We start from the raw sequence: 20,233 nt of genomic DNA, 5'->3' as shown, positions 1-20,233 counted from the left end.
GTCAACACATTGAGACTACGGGCGCGCGGCTGGGGTCGGGCTAGGCAGACCACGGGCGCGCGGCTGGGGTCGGGCTAGGCAGACCCAGGGAGACCCAACCCGGTAGACTCGATTTCTTTCAGTGCCGTTCCCGGGGCTGTTCTCTACAGGGAGATTTATGACAGGTCATTACTATTGAGCTGGAAGTCGACACTTCCTCGACCAACACGTTTTGACTGTAATTTTCAAATCACTCGACGAAGTCGAGCCACTCTCGGGCCGCTTGATATGTCACGAATAGACTGCGGATCTTTATGCATTTATAGCAAACTTGAGTAGATGAAATTGATAGTTGTTGGAAAATTTTTTAAATTGAAGATGTCGATATATGATTTCTCCTCTATTAAAATCATTAAGGGAAGAGATGACATTCAATTTAGTTTCTATTTCCTGTAATCGACGCTGACATTTTTTATTTTGCATAAAGATACGCAGTCTATCCGTGACACACTATCAGGTGGCCCGGTGGCCCGAGAGTGGCTCGACTTCGTCGAGCGTGTTCAGACGTCAGACAGAAGCGGACAAGTTCGTGCGAACGCAGAATTGAATCTCGAGTAGCGCGAAAACTCGCTCGCCCGAACTTGTCCGATTCTTTCCGAACCCGCCCGACGAGATCGAGACACTCCCGGGCAGCTCGAAACCCCTTGGCAGCCCGATGCACTTGGGTAGCTTGAAACGCGCTCGAGCCGAAAATTATAAATTTCAACACTCTACACCTACCGAACCTTAAAAGTAACTGGTAAATGTTTCTTTGTATGAAAGTGATGAGATTGATTTTATTTAGACTTTATGCAGCTCTCCTTGTAATATGTTATAATGTATTAGCTCGTTCGGAAAGTCATTTTGTTTTCTCCTTTGCTGAAGAAACAATTCAATTCAATTTGATTTCTATTTCTTGCAATCGATATAGTAAATTTTTATTTTGCAGAAAGATCCGCAGTCTATCCGTGACACACCATCGGGTGGCCCGGTGGCCCGAGAGTGGCTCGCCTTCGTCGAGCGCGTTCAGACGTCAGACAGAAGCGGACAAGTTCGTGCGAACTGGTGCGAACGCAGAATTGAATCACGAGTAGCGCGAAAACTCGCTCGCCCGAACTTGTCCGATTCTTTCCGAACCCGCCCGACGAGATCGAGACACTCCCGGGCAGCTCGAAACCCCTTGGCAGCCCGATGCACTCGGGTAGCTTGAAACGCGCTCGAGCCGAAAATTATAAATTTCAACACTCTACACCTACCGAACCTTAAAAGTAACTGGTAAATGTTTCTTTGTATGAAAGTGATGAGATTGATTTTATTTAGACTTTATGCAGCTCTCCTTGTAATATGTTAATGTATTAGCTCGTTCGGAAAGTCATTTCGTTTTCTCCTTTGCTGAAGAAATAACATTCAATTTGATTTCTATTTCTTGCAATCGATGTAGTGAATTTCTACTTTGCAGAAAGATTCGCAGTCTAGTAATGACAAACGGAAGCATTGCCATCTCTACACGATAAAGGAAATTACTTTCCGAACGACCTGATAGTATGTAGTATGTAATTTAAATAAAAATATTAATTTTGTCAGTAAAAAGAAAGACTGCTGCTGCTACACATTTGTATAATAGACATTTACTTTAGCGACATCTACCACATAGCACGTCCTACATTAATGCGACCTGGCGCGACCGTGTTGCCCTCTTACGGCGAGGCAAAATCGAGCCCCGTTCTCCGTGCAGTGGCGCGGCAGCAGGGATCCAAAACGCGACATAGCTGCGGCGCAGTACAGCTGCAGAACGGAGCAGTTGGTTGTCTGGGTACATTCAGTATTATGTCTATACTACATATTATATGAATACCAGGTATTTCGTTTATCTCATCCATTTTAATGTCTTCATTACTTTTATAAATAACAAAATATACAAAACAATAGTTGTTTTCATTTTCATGTTTTTTTCCGTCAAGAAAATTTTTTTCAAGTTTTAAAGTTTATCGACGATTTTTTTTGTAACAGCGACACATTTTTACTAGTGTAGCTGATTTAAAAAAATGGATTTTAAACACGTATGTTGATCTTGAAATGACCAGACAATTCATAATAATTTGAAGGACTAATAAATTTAATATTTTCTTGTCTGACCAATATCTTTGTTATCTTACAAGAAGCGGTCCTTGCCTGTCCAAGTAGCGTAAGTTCAGGGTAATGAAATACCGTGCTGGAAGTAAGGATGCTACATCTGGTCAGCAGTCGCTCGAAAAATATTTGACTTGGAACATAATTAATAAAGTAAATCTCTATAGAAATATTTTCTTTGTCTTGAGAGTAATAGAGGTCATATCAAGTGTATTTCTTGATAGCCTCATTCAAATTATCATGAATTTTCGGCACAGAGGCATTCCAATATCAACACATTTATACTCATTTATTAGTGAAAAATCGTCGATTACTTCAAAAAGTTGAAAAAACACGAATCGCACAATTTGCTAATTCTTTTACAAGTTACTTCTCAGTGTAATAAACATTTGGATTTGCAAAAACAACAGCAATATTAGAGTAGACAAAATCCTAGAAATACCTTATATATTAATAATAATATACACTATACACACTTTAAACACTGACATAATGTTGTGTGTTTGTCTTATGTGTCTATACATACACATATATTATACAAGGTGTAACAGAATATGTGAGACCCACTTCAGAAACTGATTGTACGTCTAAAACAATGAAAAAAATTCATATAAACATATGCTTGATCTATCTTTGTTTACGAGATATAACGGATTTTGTAAAAAGAGCAAACTCTCTCTGTCCATAAACTGCACAGTAAACCGGTATATCTCATAAGCAAGAATTCACGCAAGCTTCAGACTACAATAAGCTTCTCAACAAATTCGGCAAACACCAGGAGTCTTTCAGAGTGTAACCGGATCCATAACAAGACTTCTACAAGTTTTCTGGAAATTGGCAAGATAGTCATTTTCAATATCTTATGCACACACAGATGGAATTAGATAAGACAAAATTAAAACAGAAAAATCTCATCAAGACAGATAGACATACATTTATATGAATATTTCTCAATGTTTTTAAATATAGTACAATTACAGTTCCTGAGTTGATTCTCACATGTTCTCTGTTACACCCTACATATATACTTTACTTTCACTTGTATACTACTTACGGAGAAAATACCATCAGCATAGATACAGTGGGAGGTATCAAGAACGTTCAAAAGTGTGCCTGTAGTGAACAAAATGGCTGCTTTACCCTCTTCATCCTTTATTACTATTTTAGTAATGTTATCCATGATAGAATGAGTCTCAATGCAGTCATTTATGGCGATTAAATTAGGCGCAACTTGTGGATAGCTTTTTTGTCTTTCTCGGAAAAGTACAGCTTTTATACTGTTATATGATAATGTGCTTGCAGCAATAGGATACCTACACAAAAAAAGAATTTTATTTAGTTTTCTGATAATTTTTAAATCTATTTCATATTGTTCAAAGTTTCTTTCAAAAATATGGTACAATAATTACTGTCTACAGATGTCATCGAAGATTTTTTTTAATGGGATCAATGTCTCCCGACATAGTTGAAGCATATCACTTTTCATTTTCTCCCGCTGGATTGTATGAAACAATTTAGAATGATTGTGGGATTTTAATAGCGTAATAGTCCCATCGCTGAGAACCATCACAGCCCCACAACATCGTGTGGTGCGTCGTGTGTTGCAACGATAAATATTTTCACTGCGATGATCTTTATTGTACACGTAATCGTTGTGTACAAAGACAAAAGAACCTTTCACTTTACCTGCGATTTTTTCCATCTATTAACAGTATGATTACTTTGAGAGAAACAAAATATTATCGGCAATACAATGAATTTTAAACAGCCATAATTCAACATATGTAAAAAAATTGGTAAAACATTGTTCAAGACTGGCGCGCCAAGGCGCCATGTTGTCTCGCCACTTGACGCGAACGCGGCAAGGCTGTTGCGACTTCAGCCAAGTCGAGCGCGTGGCGTATGCCGTCGAGGCTCACGCGGGCATTAGGCTAAGCGTGTGATTGGTTGAAACCCATTCTCGATCTTTCTGGAACGTTCTAGCATGCTCAACCGGAACCACCGGCTCGTGACGAACTTCCAGAAGGATCGAGACAACAAAAGAGAGAGACAACCGTGGTCTCCCGCTCAGTCGTTACCGCATGTCAAACGAACAGCTGTTCTTTGTATTCAAAAGTGCTCTTTGCGTTTATTCATTTATTCTCAAGTTAGTTAGTACATGTTTCATTTTCATTTTCGCCGACAATTTGTGCAATATAAGTGCAAATACAGTTATTTATTGTAGATCCGATTTTCACAATCATTTACTCCTTACACAGTCCATTTGCTTCACATTCAAATCCATCCGTTACATTCACACGTCCATTCCCAACGATCCTCTCACTCGCAAACTCAAAATCTGATTCTCTTTTCACACAAAACATCCTTTCGGTCAATCAGAGACTGATACATCACATTGACGACACGGTAAAATTACGATTACACATTTTATAGAATGAATATGAAAATACGATCATTACCTAGAATATAATTGATTCTAACAATATTGTATTGTAATATTCGTTAGCTACGCGTTGCGTGCGTCAGATGAAATAACAAATGGTGGTCGCTGACTAAACAAATGATTCTGAAGAACATAAAAATGAAAATATGGTCGATGATATTATCGCTGACATAGATAGAAACTTTCCGTAAAATTAGTTCTAACAAGGAATGTTGTTAAAAATTTGTTTGAATGCTGCACCGCGCGATACACAGCATACGACGACCGAACACAGCAGGTTGGATCCTGACATTTTACTATAACTCTTGAACCATCAGAGATATCGGGATGAAATTTGCACTAAAATTTATTAAAAAATGTTTCTTATCTACTGATAATTATTATTTATTCTCCATATTATGAATATTTCAAATCATACAAAGAATAGAAAGTTAAATTATCAATGCTTTTTACCGTTAGAACATTGTCATTGCAATAATCAGGATCTGACCGTGTGTTCCAATTAAAATAGTTCAGCTAGTAATTCTGCTTCGTACACCACATGTAAAAGAAAAATATAAAAAATCACAAAGTATCGTATTCATTACTCAGAAAAATTATTATATTTTATAGGCAAAAAATACTTATCTAAATTATCTTTTTCACACAGAATTATTCAGGAGCTGTGAAAGCAATTCTACATATTCGTGTAATTTTTCAGTCCTTCGCTCTTCGTTGTCACTATTTTAATTCGCAATCACATTACTTTCAAAAATTTAATAATCTACGAATTCCGTTGCATGTCTTATATTTACATTTAATTGATGTACTCTTCTTTCATAAACTTATATATTTTAACAGAACTGTTTAGAGTTGAGATTACTATATTCCCATTTTTTATTGTTATAGAAACTTATGTACGTATCTACATATTATAATTCTACAAATACATTTGAATTCTACCCAGCACTGCTTATTTAATCTTTCCTTTAATTATTACATACATGCTTTCTTACTTTCTATATCTACTTACTTTCCTTTACTTATTTATTATTATTTTTATTTATTATTTATTCCTTTATAATTTAAAATACAAGAATTAAAACTCAACCGCAAGGTTTACTTCTCACATTATATTATGTAGTTAAAATGACAAGTAAAAGGGATTATGTATCTATATCAAAGAAGGTACATCTGATTGGGGAAATTCAGTATACATTTACAGTTATCATTCTAAACGCTGCTGTGACATTACACGCTGATTAACTGGTTTAAAAAAGATTGTATAAAGCACGATCATATATGTCGCGTATAAACTTCAATTATTAATGCTTTCTATCTAAGAATATAATGGTTTTCAAGATCACAAGTTACATATTACTCACCGTGAGAACATTTTTCTTGCAATAATCAGGATCTGACCGCGCGTTCCAATTAAAATAGTTCAGCTAGTAGATCTGCTTTGTACACCACATGTAAAAGAAAAATATAAAAAATCACAAAGTATCGTATTCATTACTCAGAAAAATTATTATATTTTATAGGCAAAAAATACTTATCTAAATTATCTTTTTCACACAGAATTATTCGGGAGCTGTGAAATCAATTCTATACATTCGTGTAATTTTGTAGTCCTTCGCTCTTCGTTGTCAATATTTTAATTCAAAATCACATTAATATTAAAAATCGAATAATCTACTACTAACTGCACAAATTTTATCTCTTAATACAGACACTATTGAAACCATATTTCGAGTAAAAACATTATAACCTAAAATTTATTGCACACACCAAAAACCATTAATTTCTACACTTCAAAAATTAATTCGTCTAGGTGTATCTGGCAGATCCTTCACAAGAATACATAAACCTAGATTTGCACTTCCATCATTTCCATCTGCCATCGGCCGCATTTCCATCTGCGTTCAAAATTACAGTAAGCAATTCTATTTGTGCACGATTCGCGTGTGTGCAATTTTATCTGTGCCCAATAAAGATGAATCCAATTCTATTTGTGCGCAATCGAGATGTGCCCGATTCTTCTTGTGCGCAATCGAGATGTGTCCGATGCTCCTTGTGCGCAATCGAGATGTGTCTGATTGTACTTGTGCCCAATCATGCTGTGTCCAAAAGATATGTGCGCAATGTGCATGTGGGCAATCGTATTGTGCGCAACTGAAGGCCTCTCATATTGGGTTGTTCAGCTTAATTCGCTCATTTCGTTAGACCAGTGGTGATAATATGAGCTTGCAATTCTTCGAATCAAAAAGATTTCACTTGTGCTTTACAGCAGTGCTCCCCAACCATTTTATAGCCGCGGACCAGGCAACGTTTCATAATTTCACGGCGCCTCGATGAGATGGGGGGCGTTAATTGTTTATATTGTTGCGGTGGCTTCGACCACTTCTCGCCGGTGAGACGGTGAGCCGCGCAGAATAAATTCCTATTATAATTCATCACGTCGTCCTCCGACGAATCGAAATACCCTTTGTTGATGGCCGCGTATTCTTCGAACGCGACCATCTCAGCTTCGGTTGGAGAACGAGATCCTGCGCGTGGATCCACTCTGTGTTGGTGCAATATTGGGCTGCACAGCTTTATTCTCAGCTTTCGCTAGACCTGTGGCGATAATATGAGCTTGCAATTCTTCGAATCAAAAAGCTTTCACTTGTGCTTTACAGCAGTGCTCCCCAACCATTTTACAGCCGCGGACAGGGCAAAGTCTGATAATTTTACGGCGCCTCGATGAGGTGGGGGGGGGGGCGGCAATTGTTTCTATTGTTACGGTGGCTTCGACCACTTCTCGCCGGTGAGACGGTGAGCCGCGCAGAATAAATTCCAATTTTACTTCATCACGTCGTCCTCCGACGAATCGAAGTACCCTTTGTGGATGGTCGCGTATTCTTCGAACGGGTCCATCTCTGCTACGGTTGCAGAACGAGATCGTGCGCGTGGTTCCACTCTGTGTTGGTGCAATATTGGGTTGTTCAGCTTAATTCGCACATTTCGTTAGACCAGTGGTGATAATATGAGCTTGCAATTCTTCGAATCAAGAAGATTTCACTTGTGCTTTACAGCAGTGCTCCCCAACCATTTTATAGCCGCGGACCGGGCAACGTTTCATAATTTCACGGCGCCTCGATGAGATGGGGGGCGTTAATTGTTTATATTGTTGCGGTGGCTTCGACCACTTCTCGCCGGTGAGACGGTGAGCCGCGCAGAATAAATTCCTATTATAATTCATCACGTCGTCCTCCGACGAATCGAAATACCCTTTGTTGATGGCCGCGTATTCTTCGAACGCGACCATCTCAGCTTCGGTTGGAGAACGAAATCGTGCGCGGGTTCCACTCTGTGTTGGTGCAATATTGGATAGTACAGCTTAATTCTCAGGTTTCGCTAGACCAGTGGTGATAATATGAGCTTGCAATTCTTCGAATCAAAAAGCTTTCACTTGTGCTTGACAGCAGTGCTCCCCAACCATTTTATAGCCGCGAACCGGTCAACGTTTGATAATTTTACCGCGCCCGATGAGGGGGGAGGGGCGTTAATTGTTTATATTGTTGCGGTGGCTTCGACCACTTCTCGCCGGTGAGACGGTGAGCCTCGCAGAACAAATTCCAACTTTTCTTTATCACGTTGTCAACCGACGAATCGAAATACCCTTTGTGGATGATCGCTTATTCTTCGAACGCGTCCATCTCTGCTTCGGTTGGAGAACGAGATCCTGCGCGGGGATCCACTCTGTTTTGGTGCAATATTGGGTTATACAGCTTAATTCTCACATTTCGTTAGACAAGTGGTGATAATATGAGCTTGCAATTCTTCGAATCAAAAAGCTTTCACTTGAGCTTTACAGCAGTGCTCCCCAACCATTTTATAGCCGCGGACCGGGCAACGTTTGATAATTTTACGGCGCCTCGATGAAATGGGGGGCGTTAATTGTTTATATTGTTGCGGTGGCTTCGACCACTTCTCGCCGGTGAGACGGTGAGCCGCGCAGAATAAATTCCAATTTTACTTCATCACGTCGTCCTCCGACGAATCGAAATACCCTTTGTTGATGGCCGCGTATTCTTCTAACGCGACCATCTCAGCTTCGGTTGGAGAACGAGATCCTGCGCGGGTTCCACTCTGTGTTGGTGCAATATTGGATTGTACAGCTTAATTCTCAGGTTTCGCTAGACCTGTGGTGAAAATGCGAGCTTGCAATTGTTCGAATTCAAATGCTTTCACTTGTGCTTAACAGCAGTGCTCCGCAACCATTTTATAGCCGCGGACCGGGCAAAGTTTGAGAATTTTACGGCGCCTCGATGAGGGGGGAGGGGCGTTAATCGTTTATATTGTTGCGGTGGCTTCGACCACTTCTCGCCGGTGAGACGGTGAGCCTCGCAAAATAAATTCCTATTATAATACATCACGTCGTCCTCCGACGAATCGAAATACCCTTTGTTGATGGCCGCGTATTCTTCGAACGTGACCATCTCAGCTTCGGTTGGAGAACGAAATCGTGCGCGGGTTCCACTCTGTTTTGGTGCAATATTGGGTTATACAGCTTAATTCTCACATTTCGTTAGACAAGTGGTGATAATATGAGCTTGCAATTCTTCGAATCAAAAAGCTTTCACTTGAGCTTTACAGCAGTGCTCCCCAACCATTTTATAGCCGCGGACCGGGCAACGTTTGATAATTTTACGGCGCCTCGATGAAATGGGGGGCGTTAATTGTTTATATTGTTGCGGTGGCTTCGACCACTTCTCGCCGGTGAGACGGTGAGCCGCGCAGAATAAATTCCAATTTTACTTCATCACGTCGTCCTCCGACGAATCGAAATACCCTTTGTTGATGGCCGCGTATTCTTCTAACGCGACCATCTCAGCTTCGGTTGGAGAACGAGATCCTGCGCGGGTTCCACTCTGTGTTGGTGCAATATTGGATTGTACAGCTTAATTCTCAGGTTTCGCTAGACCTGTGGTGAAAATGCGAGCTTGCAATTGTTCGAAGTCAAATGCTTTCACTTGTGCTTAACAGCAGTGCTCCGCAACCATTTTATAGCCGCGGACCGGGCAAAGTTTGAGAATTTTACGGCGCCTCGATGAGGGGGGAGGGGCGTTAATCGTTTATATTGTTGCGGTGGCTTCGACCACTTCTCACCGGTGAGACGGTGAGCCTCGCAAAATAAATTCCTATTATAATACATCACGTCGTCCTCCGACGAATCGAAATACCCTTTGTTGATGGCCGCGTATTCTTCGAACGTGACCATCTCAGCTTCGGTTGGAGAACGAAATCGTGCGCGGGTTCCACTCTGTGTTGGTGCAATATTGGGCTGCACAGGTTTATTCTCAGCTTTCGCTAGACCTGTGGTGATAATATGAGCTTGCAATTCTTCGAATCAAAAAGATTTCACTTGTGCTTTACAGCAGAGCTTCCCAACCATTTTATAGCCGCGGACCGGGCAACGTTCCATAATTTTACGGCGCCTCGATGAGATGGGGGGCGTTAATTGTTTATATTGTTGCGGTGGCTTCGACCACTTCTCGCCGGTGAGACGGTGAGCCGCGCAGAATAAATTCCTATTATAATACATCACGTCGTCCTCCAACGAATCGAAATGCCCTTTGTTGATGGCCGCGTATTCTTCGAACGCGACCATCTCAGCTTCGGTTGGAGAACGAGATCCTGTGCGTGGATCCACTCTGTGTTGGTGCAATATTGGGCTGCACAGCTTTATTCTCTGGTTTCGCTAGACCAGTGCTGATATTATGAGCTTGCAATTCTTCGAATCAAAAAGCTTTCACTTGTGCTTTACAGCAGTGCTCCCCAACCATTTTATAGCCGCGAACCGGGCAACGTTTCATAATTTTACGGCGCCTCGATGAGATGGGGGGCGTTAATTGTTTATATTGTTGCGGTGGCTTGGACCACTTCTCGCCGGTGAGTCGGTGAGCCGCGCAAAATAAATTCCTATTATACTTCATCACGTCGTCCTCCGACGAATCGAAATACCGTTTGTTGATGGCCGCGTATTCTTCGAACGCGACCATCTCAGCTTCGGTTGGAGAACGAAATCCTGCGCGGGTTCCACTCTGTGTTGGTGCAACATTGGATTGTACAGCTTAATTCTCTGGTTTCGCTAGACCAGTGCTGATATTATGAGCTTGCAATTCTTCGAATCAAAAAGCTTTCACTTGTGCTTTACAGCAGTGCTCCCCAACCATTTTATAGCCGCGGACCGGGCAACGTTTGATAATTTCACGGCGCCTCGATGAAATGGGGGGCGTTAATTGTTTATATTGTTGCGGTGGCTTCGACCACTTCTCGCCGGTGAGACGGCGACGGCAGCGGCGACGGCGACACCAACGGTGCCGACACCGCCGGCTGAAGAATATTTCAACTTGGCGACGGCCGTCGCCAACTTGAATTTGCGGCATCGCATGCCGGTGAATAACTATTCACTACTATTAATTAATAGTGTGTATGTTACTACATTGTTATTAATAATGGATATTTTATATGTTACAACACAGGTACATAACAGGCCGATGAGCGTGCCGGGCTCCATGCCGGGGGCCATGCCTGGGGCCATGCAGGGCGCCACGCAGGGCGCAATGCAAGGCGCCATATTTATTACGAAGCAACAATTGGTGAGTTATTACAAATGAACTGTGTTATTTTTAATCTTCGATGTACTAAAGTAATACCTATAATAAATAAATATTGCTTTGTTGCAGACAACCATAGCAAGGGAGTGGCGGCGTCAATTTTACTCCGGCCGCGGAGGCCGCGGACGCGTGGTAGTCCACCACAATTATTATTAAAAAAATTTTTAATTTTATTTATTTAAAGTGTACTTTTTTAAATAAATATATATACAGAAAATATATAGTCTCTTTAATTTAAATCGAGCGAGCTTCGCATGCCCAGCGCACTCTTTGAACAGCTCCTACATTTGAGATAGAGAGAGAGAGATAGAGATAGGAAAAAGAGTAAAAGAATATAGAGAGCACACGTGCAGAGAAAGTAAATGAAGATAGAGATAATTAGTGTTAATAAAGTTAGTGTAAATAAAGAGAGTGAACAATAGACTCTAATTGTCGTATCTTTACAGAGAAACAAATTTGGTCTGTTGTTTTAATTACCAACCCAGGATACAATATTTAGACATTATAAAACGACAATTAGAGTCTATCTATACCCGATCTGCTAATTTCGCGCCATACAGTCTTCCACTACTTTCCCCCCAATAGTTCCCCACTTTCGGACGTAGACGTAGATACGGCCCTGACGAAACTCGCGCATGCGCGCGAAAAGCGCCAACGATCCCATACTGAGGCCGTAGGCACACGTACACGTCGCTCCAGCGGTGTGTATGTAAGCATTATACACAGTCTCACTCGAGCACACCAACGCTGCAGCATCGTCAGCCATACTGTTACGTCACGCCGGCGAACATAGCTTCTCCGACGGGCAACATGCAGCTGAATATTCCAAAACTATTGTTTGGAAACCTAAAGGAATGACTTTTGAAGCAAACAGCGCACCAGATTGATGTTTCATCTAACGGATTTGATTACGAAAAAGCCCCATCGTTGCGTTATCGAGAAATAGAAGGGCAATCGTCGCGAAATCTTGTCATGCTCGTAGGCCGTAGGCACACGTACACGTCGCTCGAGCGGTGTGTATCAGTGTGTATGCAGTATGCACCAACACTCTCTTGCTTGAGCACACCAACGCTGCAGCATATCGTCATCCAAATTGTGACGTCACGCTTGCTTACGAATCCTACCTTACCGACAACATATTTTCTGCTTCCTCTGTTTTACCGATACAGTGATTGCTGACGAGTCGTCAGTGACGACGACAATGATAAGTAACCATCACTGGGAAGCGGATGTCAACGCCCGTAGCGGAAAATGTCGGAACTGTATTTTTACATAAACCTCACTTTGGGACGATTTCCAGTCGAAAATGTCTTACAGTTTGTTTAATACTCAAGTAAACAACGTAATAGATGTTGCATTGACAATGTATATGCTCCTGCTAGTTCGCTGTTTGCTTACTTTTTCCATAAGAGCCCTAAATCTCTTCATATTCATGAAAATGAAAGCTCTTTATAATTTACGAAAATTCGTCAGCTGCAACGCTGCAGAATAATGAAAATTACGCGTCGTAATCGTAAAAGAACGTCTTTTGAAGCAAACAGCGCGCTAGATTGATCTTTCATCTAGCGATTTTGACTACTAAAAACCCCCGTCTTTGCATTATCGAGATCTCAGAAGGCCTTTCCCTGACCCTTGCAACCTCTCGTACGTATACGTGGTCTAGCGGTGTGTGAGTGTACCAACACATTCACGCGCGAGTGTCGTCTGCTAGGAGACGGCCCCCTTAAGGCTGCACATCAGCTAGTAGGTGAGAGAGAGAACCACCGCGAGAGCTGTCTATCCTCTTCGCACTCATTGGGGAATTAATAAAAACCGATAGAAATAGTAGAAATACTTATTTTTTCGAAATTTCAAGTAACAGGAGCACTGTAGGGGACCCTCCCCGAGGACCCTACTATAATAAATTTTTGGTAAAGGGCATACCACCCCCACAGGATGGAATTTTAGATAGTTTTAGCCCAGAAATACATACAAGAATAGGCAGAACCGGCTATAAGAGCACAGGGGAAGCACCCAGAACACTAAAGGGATATAACCCTTAGAGACTGAATAGAGAAAGGGTTAAAAAATTTTTTTTTATCCCGGATTTGGAAAAATATAAATTGGTAAGTGGTCGGGGGGGGAAAAAGGAAATTTTTAAAAATTTGTTTTAGACCCCCCGAGTGGGTACTCTCTCGAGAGGGTACCCAAAATGGAGTAACCCCCCAATAAGAAAAAGTAGGGTTAGGTATAACTACAAGCGAGAAAAAAAGTAAAACGCCAGGAAATTCAGTGCCAATACCACTAATAGCGTGCGAGAGGGCTAGCGAAGGCCAATAGAATTAGAATAAATAAAAACAAACAAGTTTATAAAAATAGAGCAAAATGTAAAACGTGAGAGAGAAAAAAGAGATTTAAACAATTAGGACATTTCTTTACTGTAGGAAGCATTAGATAATAAACAAAGAAGGAAACTTTTGCTAAAGGGTTCGGTCCTGCAACTAGACATAGTTGCGCTGCGGGTGCGCCCATAGGAAATTTCGGTAGGACGAAATGAGTGGGGAGACCGAAAATCGATACGTTCCGTCGATGCGGATCCGCGGATCACTGTCGCGCTGATTATCGAGTTAGACAGTTGTCACAATTTCCGAGTCTCGTTACGAATAGTAATCTCGAGTTCCGTCGAACCGAACTGTACGCGTCGCGGGTGGTTTCTCCGGGTTAGAGTCCGTGTGACTAAGGGACGAGAGCGAAGGCGGAAGTTCCGGCCTTCTCTAAGAAATTCGGCGTACCTCGCTCCGTCACGGTAAGTCGATTAAGTGATCCCCGGTTCGTTAATTCGTGTTGGCTCCATAATTAGTGCGAGGACGAGACAAGAGTGTATCGTCCTCGATCATATGGTGTTTGCCGAGGCATTCAAGCCTCGTGCTTTGTGCTCGCGTTCTTTCCGAGAACGCTTTGAGTCCGGTAGAGTAGTCTCCCCTTCGAATATTCGGAAGTCTTCCTCGAGAAGCCGCGTCGGAAAAGAATAGCTCGATCACAGCGAATTCGGTAACGCGGCGTAAATCGCGATCGTCAATCTCGCGACGGTCCGTAGGAATCGCGCCGTTCACCAGCGCTTCGTGAATTCTCGTCTCTCGAGAGACTCGCACTGTTCTGTAGTACCGTACTTCCGTAATTCGCGAAATCTCGACTGACGCGCTCCGCGATCGAACAACTATCGCCAAAGTGTACAAGGAGCGCGGGCTCCCGGGTCCGCCCACCTGTAATTTTACGTTTGACAACGAATAAATCAATTCGAGTCCGAACTGTCGAGTTTATTTCCGACCTGCGAGATCCGTCCTGCCGTGAGGGCTGTCCCCGTTAGCCTCTGTGTTCGAACTCCTGGCTGTCCGTGTCGTCTAATTTCGTCTGTGATAACGAGAACATTCGAAGCTCGTGTTCGACTTCCTCGAACACGAGCCGTTGGTGTTACTTTGTGTGGTACTTCGGAGTACCTGGCGCCCGAACAATAATTTCGTGTGTTTCTCGAGTCTTCTCGTCAATCGCCTTTGTCCCGAGAGGACCGTGTCCGCGCGGCCGCGCACGGCCCGTCCTCAGCGGCTGTAAATTCTCGGGTGTTGACCGTTTTCGCCGGCCAGAAAACCGTGCGGAAAAGGGACAATGTCACAACGCAAACGGGAAATACTGTCGTTTCTCTTCTCGCGGCAAAATCTAAAGTAGCTCCGCTCAAGTCCTTATCCATTCCGCGACTTGAGCTGTACGGAGATTTGCTTCTAGCTCGTTTGATGACATTCATCCGAACGTCGTTCTGAGAAATTCACTGTGAGGTGTATAGCTGGACCGATTCCACGATCAGCCTCGCCTGGATAAGTCAACCAGCGTCTCGCTGGAAGACGTTTGTTGCAAACAGCGTTGCGGACATTCAGCAACTCGTGCCACAATGTCAATCGCATCACGTGCCGTCCGAGGAAAATCCCGCCGATTGTGCCTCGCGCGGAATGAGTGTCCCGCAATTTTTGAACCACTCATTATCGATTAAGCGGACGATATTACTCGCGTCGTTACTGTTAAGACCGCCAATTCGGAATACAAACTTCCGATTGTAAAACTCTGTTTTCTTCCCGTTGACATCAATGAGGAACTCTCGCGCGAAACCGATAATGTACCCGAACCGTAAATCCGCTAAATGATAGCAGTGAGAGAATGTTCCTCGCACCATTACATTGTTTAAACGCGTCCATGTGTGTCAGGGCGGGCAGTTTCATTCGTACAATTTAAATTAACGCGTCGAATGATTGTATCTGTTCAGGAATCAGAGCCGAAATTGGGAAGGTATCAAAGCATCTCAGCCAATCGCTATGCGATTATGGGACTGCCCTTGCTGGGACGCACCTGTTACCTCTCCCAAAAATCCGACTATTGTAGACCAGCCACCTCGATTTCAAATCTTCTTACAAGGTTGTATCAGCCACCGGAATCACCCGATTCCTCAACAGTATCGAAAGCGTTTCTTTGTTATTGGATGCGTACATCCAAGGCGGACGGTATGTTTAGTATTCGAACTCCCCGCTAAATGTAATTCCGCGAACGTTGTTACAAGATTCGGCGTCGCGAGATCGCTACGCGACCCGATGACGAAAATTGTGTGTCGACCGCTCATCTCCATAATATTTGGATTATTGTCTTTGACACAGCGAACTACGACTCATTATATCGAGACACATCGTAAGAAACACACGCGCTTATCGCTTCTACGCTTTATTCTCGTGTTACGTCCCGTGTCGGAAATGGTCCGACAGAATGAAGCTGGACGGGCGGGGACGTAACCGAGTAATTTATTAAGACGATCTTAGATCCACGTGGCGCGTAACGTACACGTCTGATCAGGGACCCGATACCGGTGTCTGTTGTTGAAAAGGCGAAGAGGGGAATAACTGCTAACCGAGACGGACGTCGCCCGTCGTGAACACCGCGTATAAATAACACACGACGCGGTGGTAGTGACGGTTCCCAGTGGTTGAAGTGTCACTATGAGGGTGTGTGCAACTCGTCCGAACGCGTGGGTTTGCTTGCTTCGTAACTGAAAGTTTGATAGAAGGACATTAGTGTTCTCTCAGTACCGAGCACCCTCTGGGCTCAGACGTACACGACTGAAACACCAATTTAGGGTTAGAGGAACGAATATAGGGAGTCTGAGGAATATGAGGAATAGATCGAATTCGAACAACCCGATGAAACACAACACGCACACACACTTTCGCGATCACTACAACCGGTCACTGGGAACAGCACTTTTAATGATAGCGGTAACTCCAATCGGCGCGACGTGGCATAGATGATATGGAGAACCAAGGAGAATGCTAAATGAAGTTGGAAAGAATAGGTTTAGAAGAACAGAGTATAATTGCCAAAAATAGATATACAACAATAATTTGCGAGCAGAACATGGTGACGGCTTGCGAGCAAGCTCGAACGAAATATATATGACACAACAATATATGTAAAAACACAAGAAAGATGCGAGCAAACTCGGACAAAAGATATAGCACAGAATAATGTTTGTAAATATACAATAATAATGTGAGCGAGCTCGAATGGCAAAGTAGTACAAATTGATATTTGTGAATGTATAATAATGGTTTACGAGCAAGCTCGTACAAAACAAAATAGCACAGAATAATAATCAATAATTCACGAGCAAACTCGTACAAAACAAAATAGCACATAATAATAATTATAAATTTATAATGATAGTGCGAGCGAGCTCGTACAAAACAAAATAGCACAGAATAATAATTATACATTTATAATGTGTGACGTTGCAAGCGTGCGACGTCACTTCGCCGTTTGAACTCGGTCAAACAGCCGAATTACGTGTGGACCGGACCGACCTTTTTCGGTTACGAAAGCCACCCGCAGGCCATAAGAGCACTCCGAGAGGAAAATCTTCCGATTTCGTGCACCGTACTAATGCCATCTGTTGTGCGTACGGAGTACGACGTTTCAGGCAATTATCGACCCTAAAGAAAGCGTACGAGTCCGAAAAGGTGCCGAAGGATCAAATACCGAATAAAAGGATGGCCAACGAACAAATCCGGCGCCGGAAGCAGCAAAATAAGTCATCACACACGGGCGAACAAACCCGGAGGCGCCGTCGTGGGACGAAGAGATCCTATAGCGAACAACAGCATGCCCGAGTCCCGCCGCCGTCTCATCCCGCTCAACTAGGATCTCAGCGTGGGTGGTGTGTCGAATTGGCTGCCGAGGATTATGCGAACCGCTCGCCGAGGGCGAGCGGGAATTCAAAGGTCGCGGTAAATTAAGTGGTCGCGTAAAGTCTGGGGCCCTAGGACTTTTTCGTAGTTGCGATCCTGCGACAACCTAGTTGCGTTGCGTACGGCACCTATCGGAAAATTCGGCAATACGCTCGGAGTGGGGGGAACCAGGATCGATGCGTTCCGTCGATGCGGATCGAGGAACCACTGTCGCACAGAGGCTCATCGAGTATAGTCGCGTTTCGCTTCCACTAATCTCGTCCTTGCAACTACCGAATACCGCTTAGTTTCGCGTCGCGGGTGGCTTTTCCGGATCCAGCTCGGAATTTCGGTCGAGGGGCAACCTTCAGCGAAGCCTACGAAGTCCATCGGTAGCGGCTAGCGTGAATATCGTCAACGGTAAGCCGATTCTGTGATTCCTCGATTCGTTAATCGTGGTGGCTCGTGTTATTCGCGCGAGGACGACACGTGTTCGTCTCGTCCTCGGAGATTTCGTAAGAGCCGAGGCGCAGGGCGCCTCGAGCCTTCGCTCGCGTCCTCCTCAAGGACGCTGTGAGCCTTCGCGACAAGAATTCCCCTTAATTTCGTAAATCGGAAGTCTTCCTCGGGAGTTGTGTCGGAATCGAATAAGTCTCGAATAGTCTTCGGTTCGGATAGTCGGCGACGGTAGAAGCGTAGGCGGAATTACGCGTGAACCGCGGCGGTCTACGCGCCTCGAATCCCGCGTACGGCCGTGGATTATCCATCGCACGTCGGCAATTTCGCTTCGTCTCGGACTCTCGCGACAGTCGTAGGAATTGCGCCGTTCATCCGCGCCTCGCGGAATCTTGTATCGACGAACAAATCGAATATTGTACCGTAGCATCGTACGTCCGCGATAGAATCACGATAGACTAACGCGCTCAGCGAACGATCATCTTCCGCTAAAGTGTACAAGGAGCGCGGGCTCCCGGTTCGCGGCCTCGTGGCCGCTCACCTGTATCTTTTACTTTCGTGACCATTAAAGATTAAGAGCCAATTCCGTTTGTTGATTCTTCACCTGCGAGACCCGTCCTGCCGTGAGGGCTGTCCCCGTTATCTCCTGCGCTCGAATCATCTGGCCGTTCGCGTCATTATTTCAGACCGCGTTTCGTGGAGGCTTGACTCTCGGACTCGGCTTCCCCGAGTTCGAGGTCACCATCGTGTTTCGCGTGGTATTTTCTAAATACCTGGCGCCCGAACTATCGTCGCGTTGTTCGTTCAAGCCTCCACCGAGTTCCGCCTTTGCACCGAGAGGACCGTGTCCGCACGGCCGCACACGGCCCGGTCTCAGAGCCTATAAAATCTCGGGGTTGACCGTTTTTCGTCGGCCATAAAACCGTTCGAAAAAGGGACAACGTCGCAAATTGGCGCCCGAACAGGGACCTCTCTCTCGCAAGGGTTTTTCCCGACAACGGAGAGAGACACAGGAAAATAACGGGTGACTCTCGCAGGTAGCGTACGGTACTACCTGATCGTGGTAAATTACGGGAATCTCGAGGTCGTATTCTCGTAGAATCGTGAAATCGCGAACGTTCGAAAGAGACTGTTCGATCCGACCCAGTGAGACACGAGAAACACACTCAATTCGAAAGCGAAAAATTTTGATTTCGATTCGTTGCGAGTCTGGCGAGGAAGATTCCGAAGAGCCAGCACGAAATATTCTGTGTACAAAATTGACGAGCAATTTTATTGCCATGATTTACTGATTTTCGTGTAATAATTGTGAAATTGTAATAAATTGTATTACGGGAGTGTACGTCTTACGGTGCTGGGCCAGAATTTCGTAGCCTAGAATTTCGTCGTACACGTCTTTGTTCGTGAACAGAATATTTACGCGATCGGTTAAATTTTTTTTTCTTCGCGACCTTGTTGAAGCAAGAACGCTTCAAGGTAATAGGAACAATAGGCGTACTGTGTGGCAACGGTTTCAAATTCGAGAGTCAGGGTTATCGAGAACAAAGAGACTTTCGAGAGACAATTTCGAGCCGCGTGGCGACAGAGCGTAACAAGAGATCTCGTACGGGGAGATAGAGCGTCCGGACGTGGAAAGTAAACAACGCGAGCGACCGAAGGCCTTGGCGACGAAGGACCGCGCGCTAGCTATCGTAAGGAAAATAAACATCCGAATTTCGTACCGAATATATCGGGTGACTCGAAAATGGACAGAGACTATCGCTCCGCTTACAGCGATAGCGATTATGATCCGGGAGAAGGGACGTCTCGCGATCCTCCCTCGCACGGTCCATTCATACTGGAAGAGACCGTAAACGAAACGAAAGCTAGCGATAATACGAGACTTCGGCCACCACGCCCGTCCCCACGTCAATACGGATCGCGTAAAGTACCGGAGATTCGAGGAGGAAGGACAGATGATAGTTCCGAATCATCAGACGATGAGCGAGATAAATCCTCAGCAGCATTCGACACCATTAGAAAGTGGCGTTTGAATTTTGCCGGGAGAGCGGACGAGGACGCGGAAACGTTTCTCTCCACTCTAGAGGATTTGAGATCGAGTTCGAAAATCGAGGACGAAGACCTCCTCGACTGTCTACCAATTTGTTTTTCGGGAAACGCGGCCTTCTGGTATAAGACTCGCGGAAGATTAACCTCGTGGGCCGAATTCGTCTCCGAGTGGCGACAAAATTTTTTCGATCCCGATTATCAGGAATTATTAGAACACGATTTACGAGTACGGAAACAGGGCGAAGAAGAACCGGTAC

The 20,233-nt window shown here is 44.0% G+C and overlaps 1 protein-coding gene across 1 annotated transcript; it reads right to left on the bottom strand.

The window, feature by feature from the left end:
- Positions 1 to 1,920: 1,920 nt before the first annotated feature.
- On the bottom strand, positions 1,921 to 3,949 carry LOC143219535 (uncharacterized). The gene is made up of 2 exons (XM_076445472.1): positions 3,558 to 3,949; positions 1,921 to 3,461 (listed from the first exon to the last, which is right to left on the bottom strand). Exons 1-2 carry the CDS (start codon positions 3,848 to 3,850, stop codon positions 3,158 to 3,160), a joined length of 597 nt encoding a protein of 198 aa, XP_076301587.1. The 5' UTR covers positions 3,851 to 3,949; the 3' UTR covers positions 1,921 to 3,157.
- Positions 3,950 to 20,233: the final 16,284 nt, after the last annotated feature.

This window comes from Lasioglossum baleicum, unplaced genomic scaffold (genome assembly GCF_051020765.1).
Source record: "Lasioglossum baleicum unplaced genomic scaffold, iyLasBale1 scaffold0047, whole genome shotgun sequence".
NCBI classification, from domain to species: domain Eukaryota; kingdom Metazoa; phylum Arthropoda; class Insecta; order Hymenoptera; family Halictidae; genus Lasioglossum; species Lasioglossum baleicum.
Note: the sequence above shows the minus strand (reverse complement) of the source record. Positions and strands in the feature narration are given on the sequence as shown.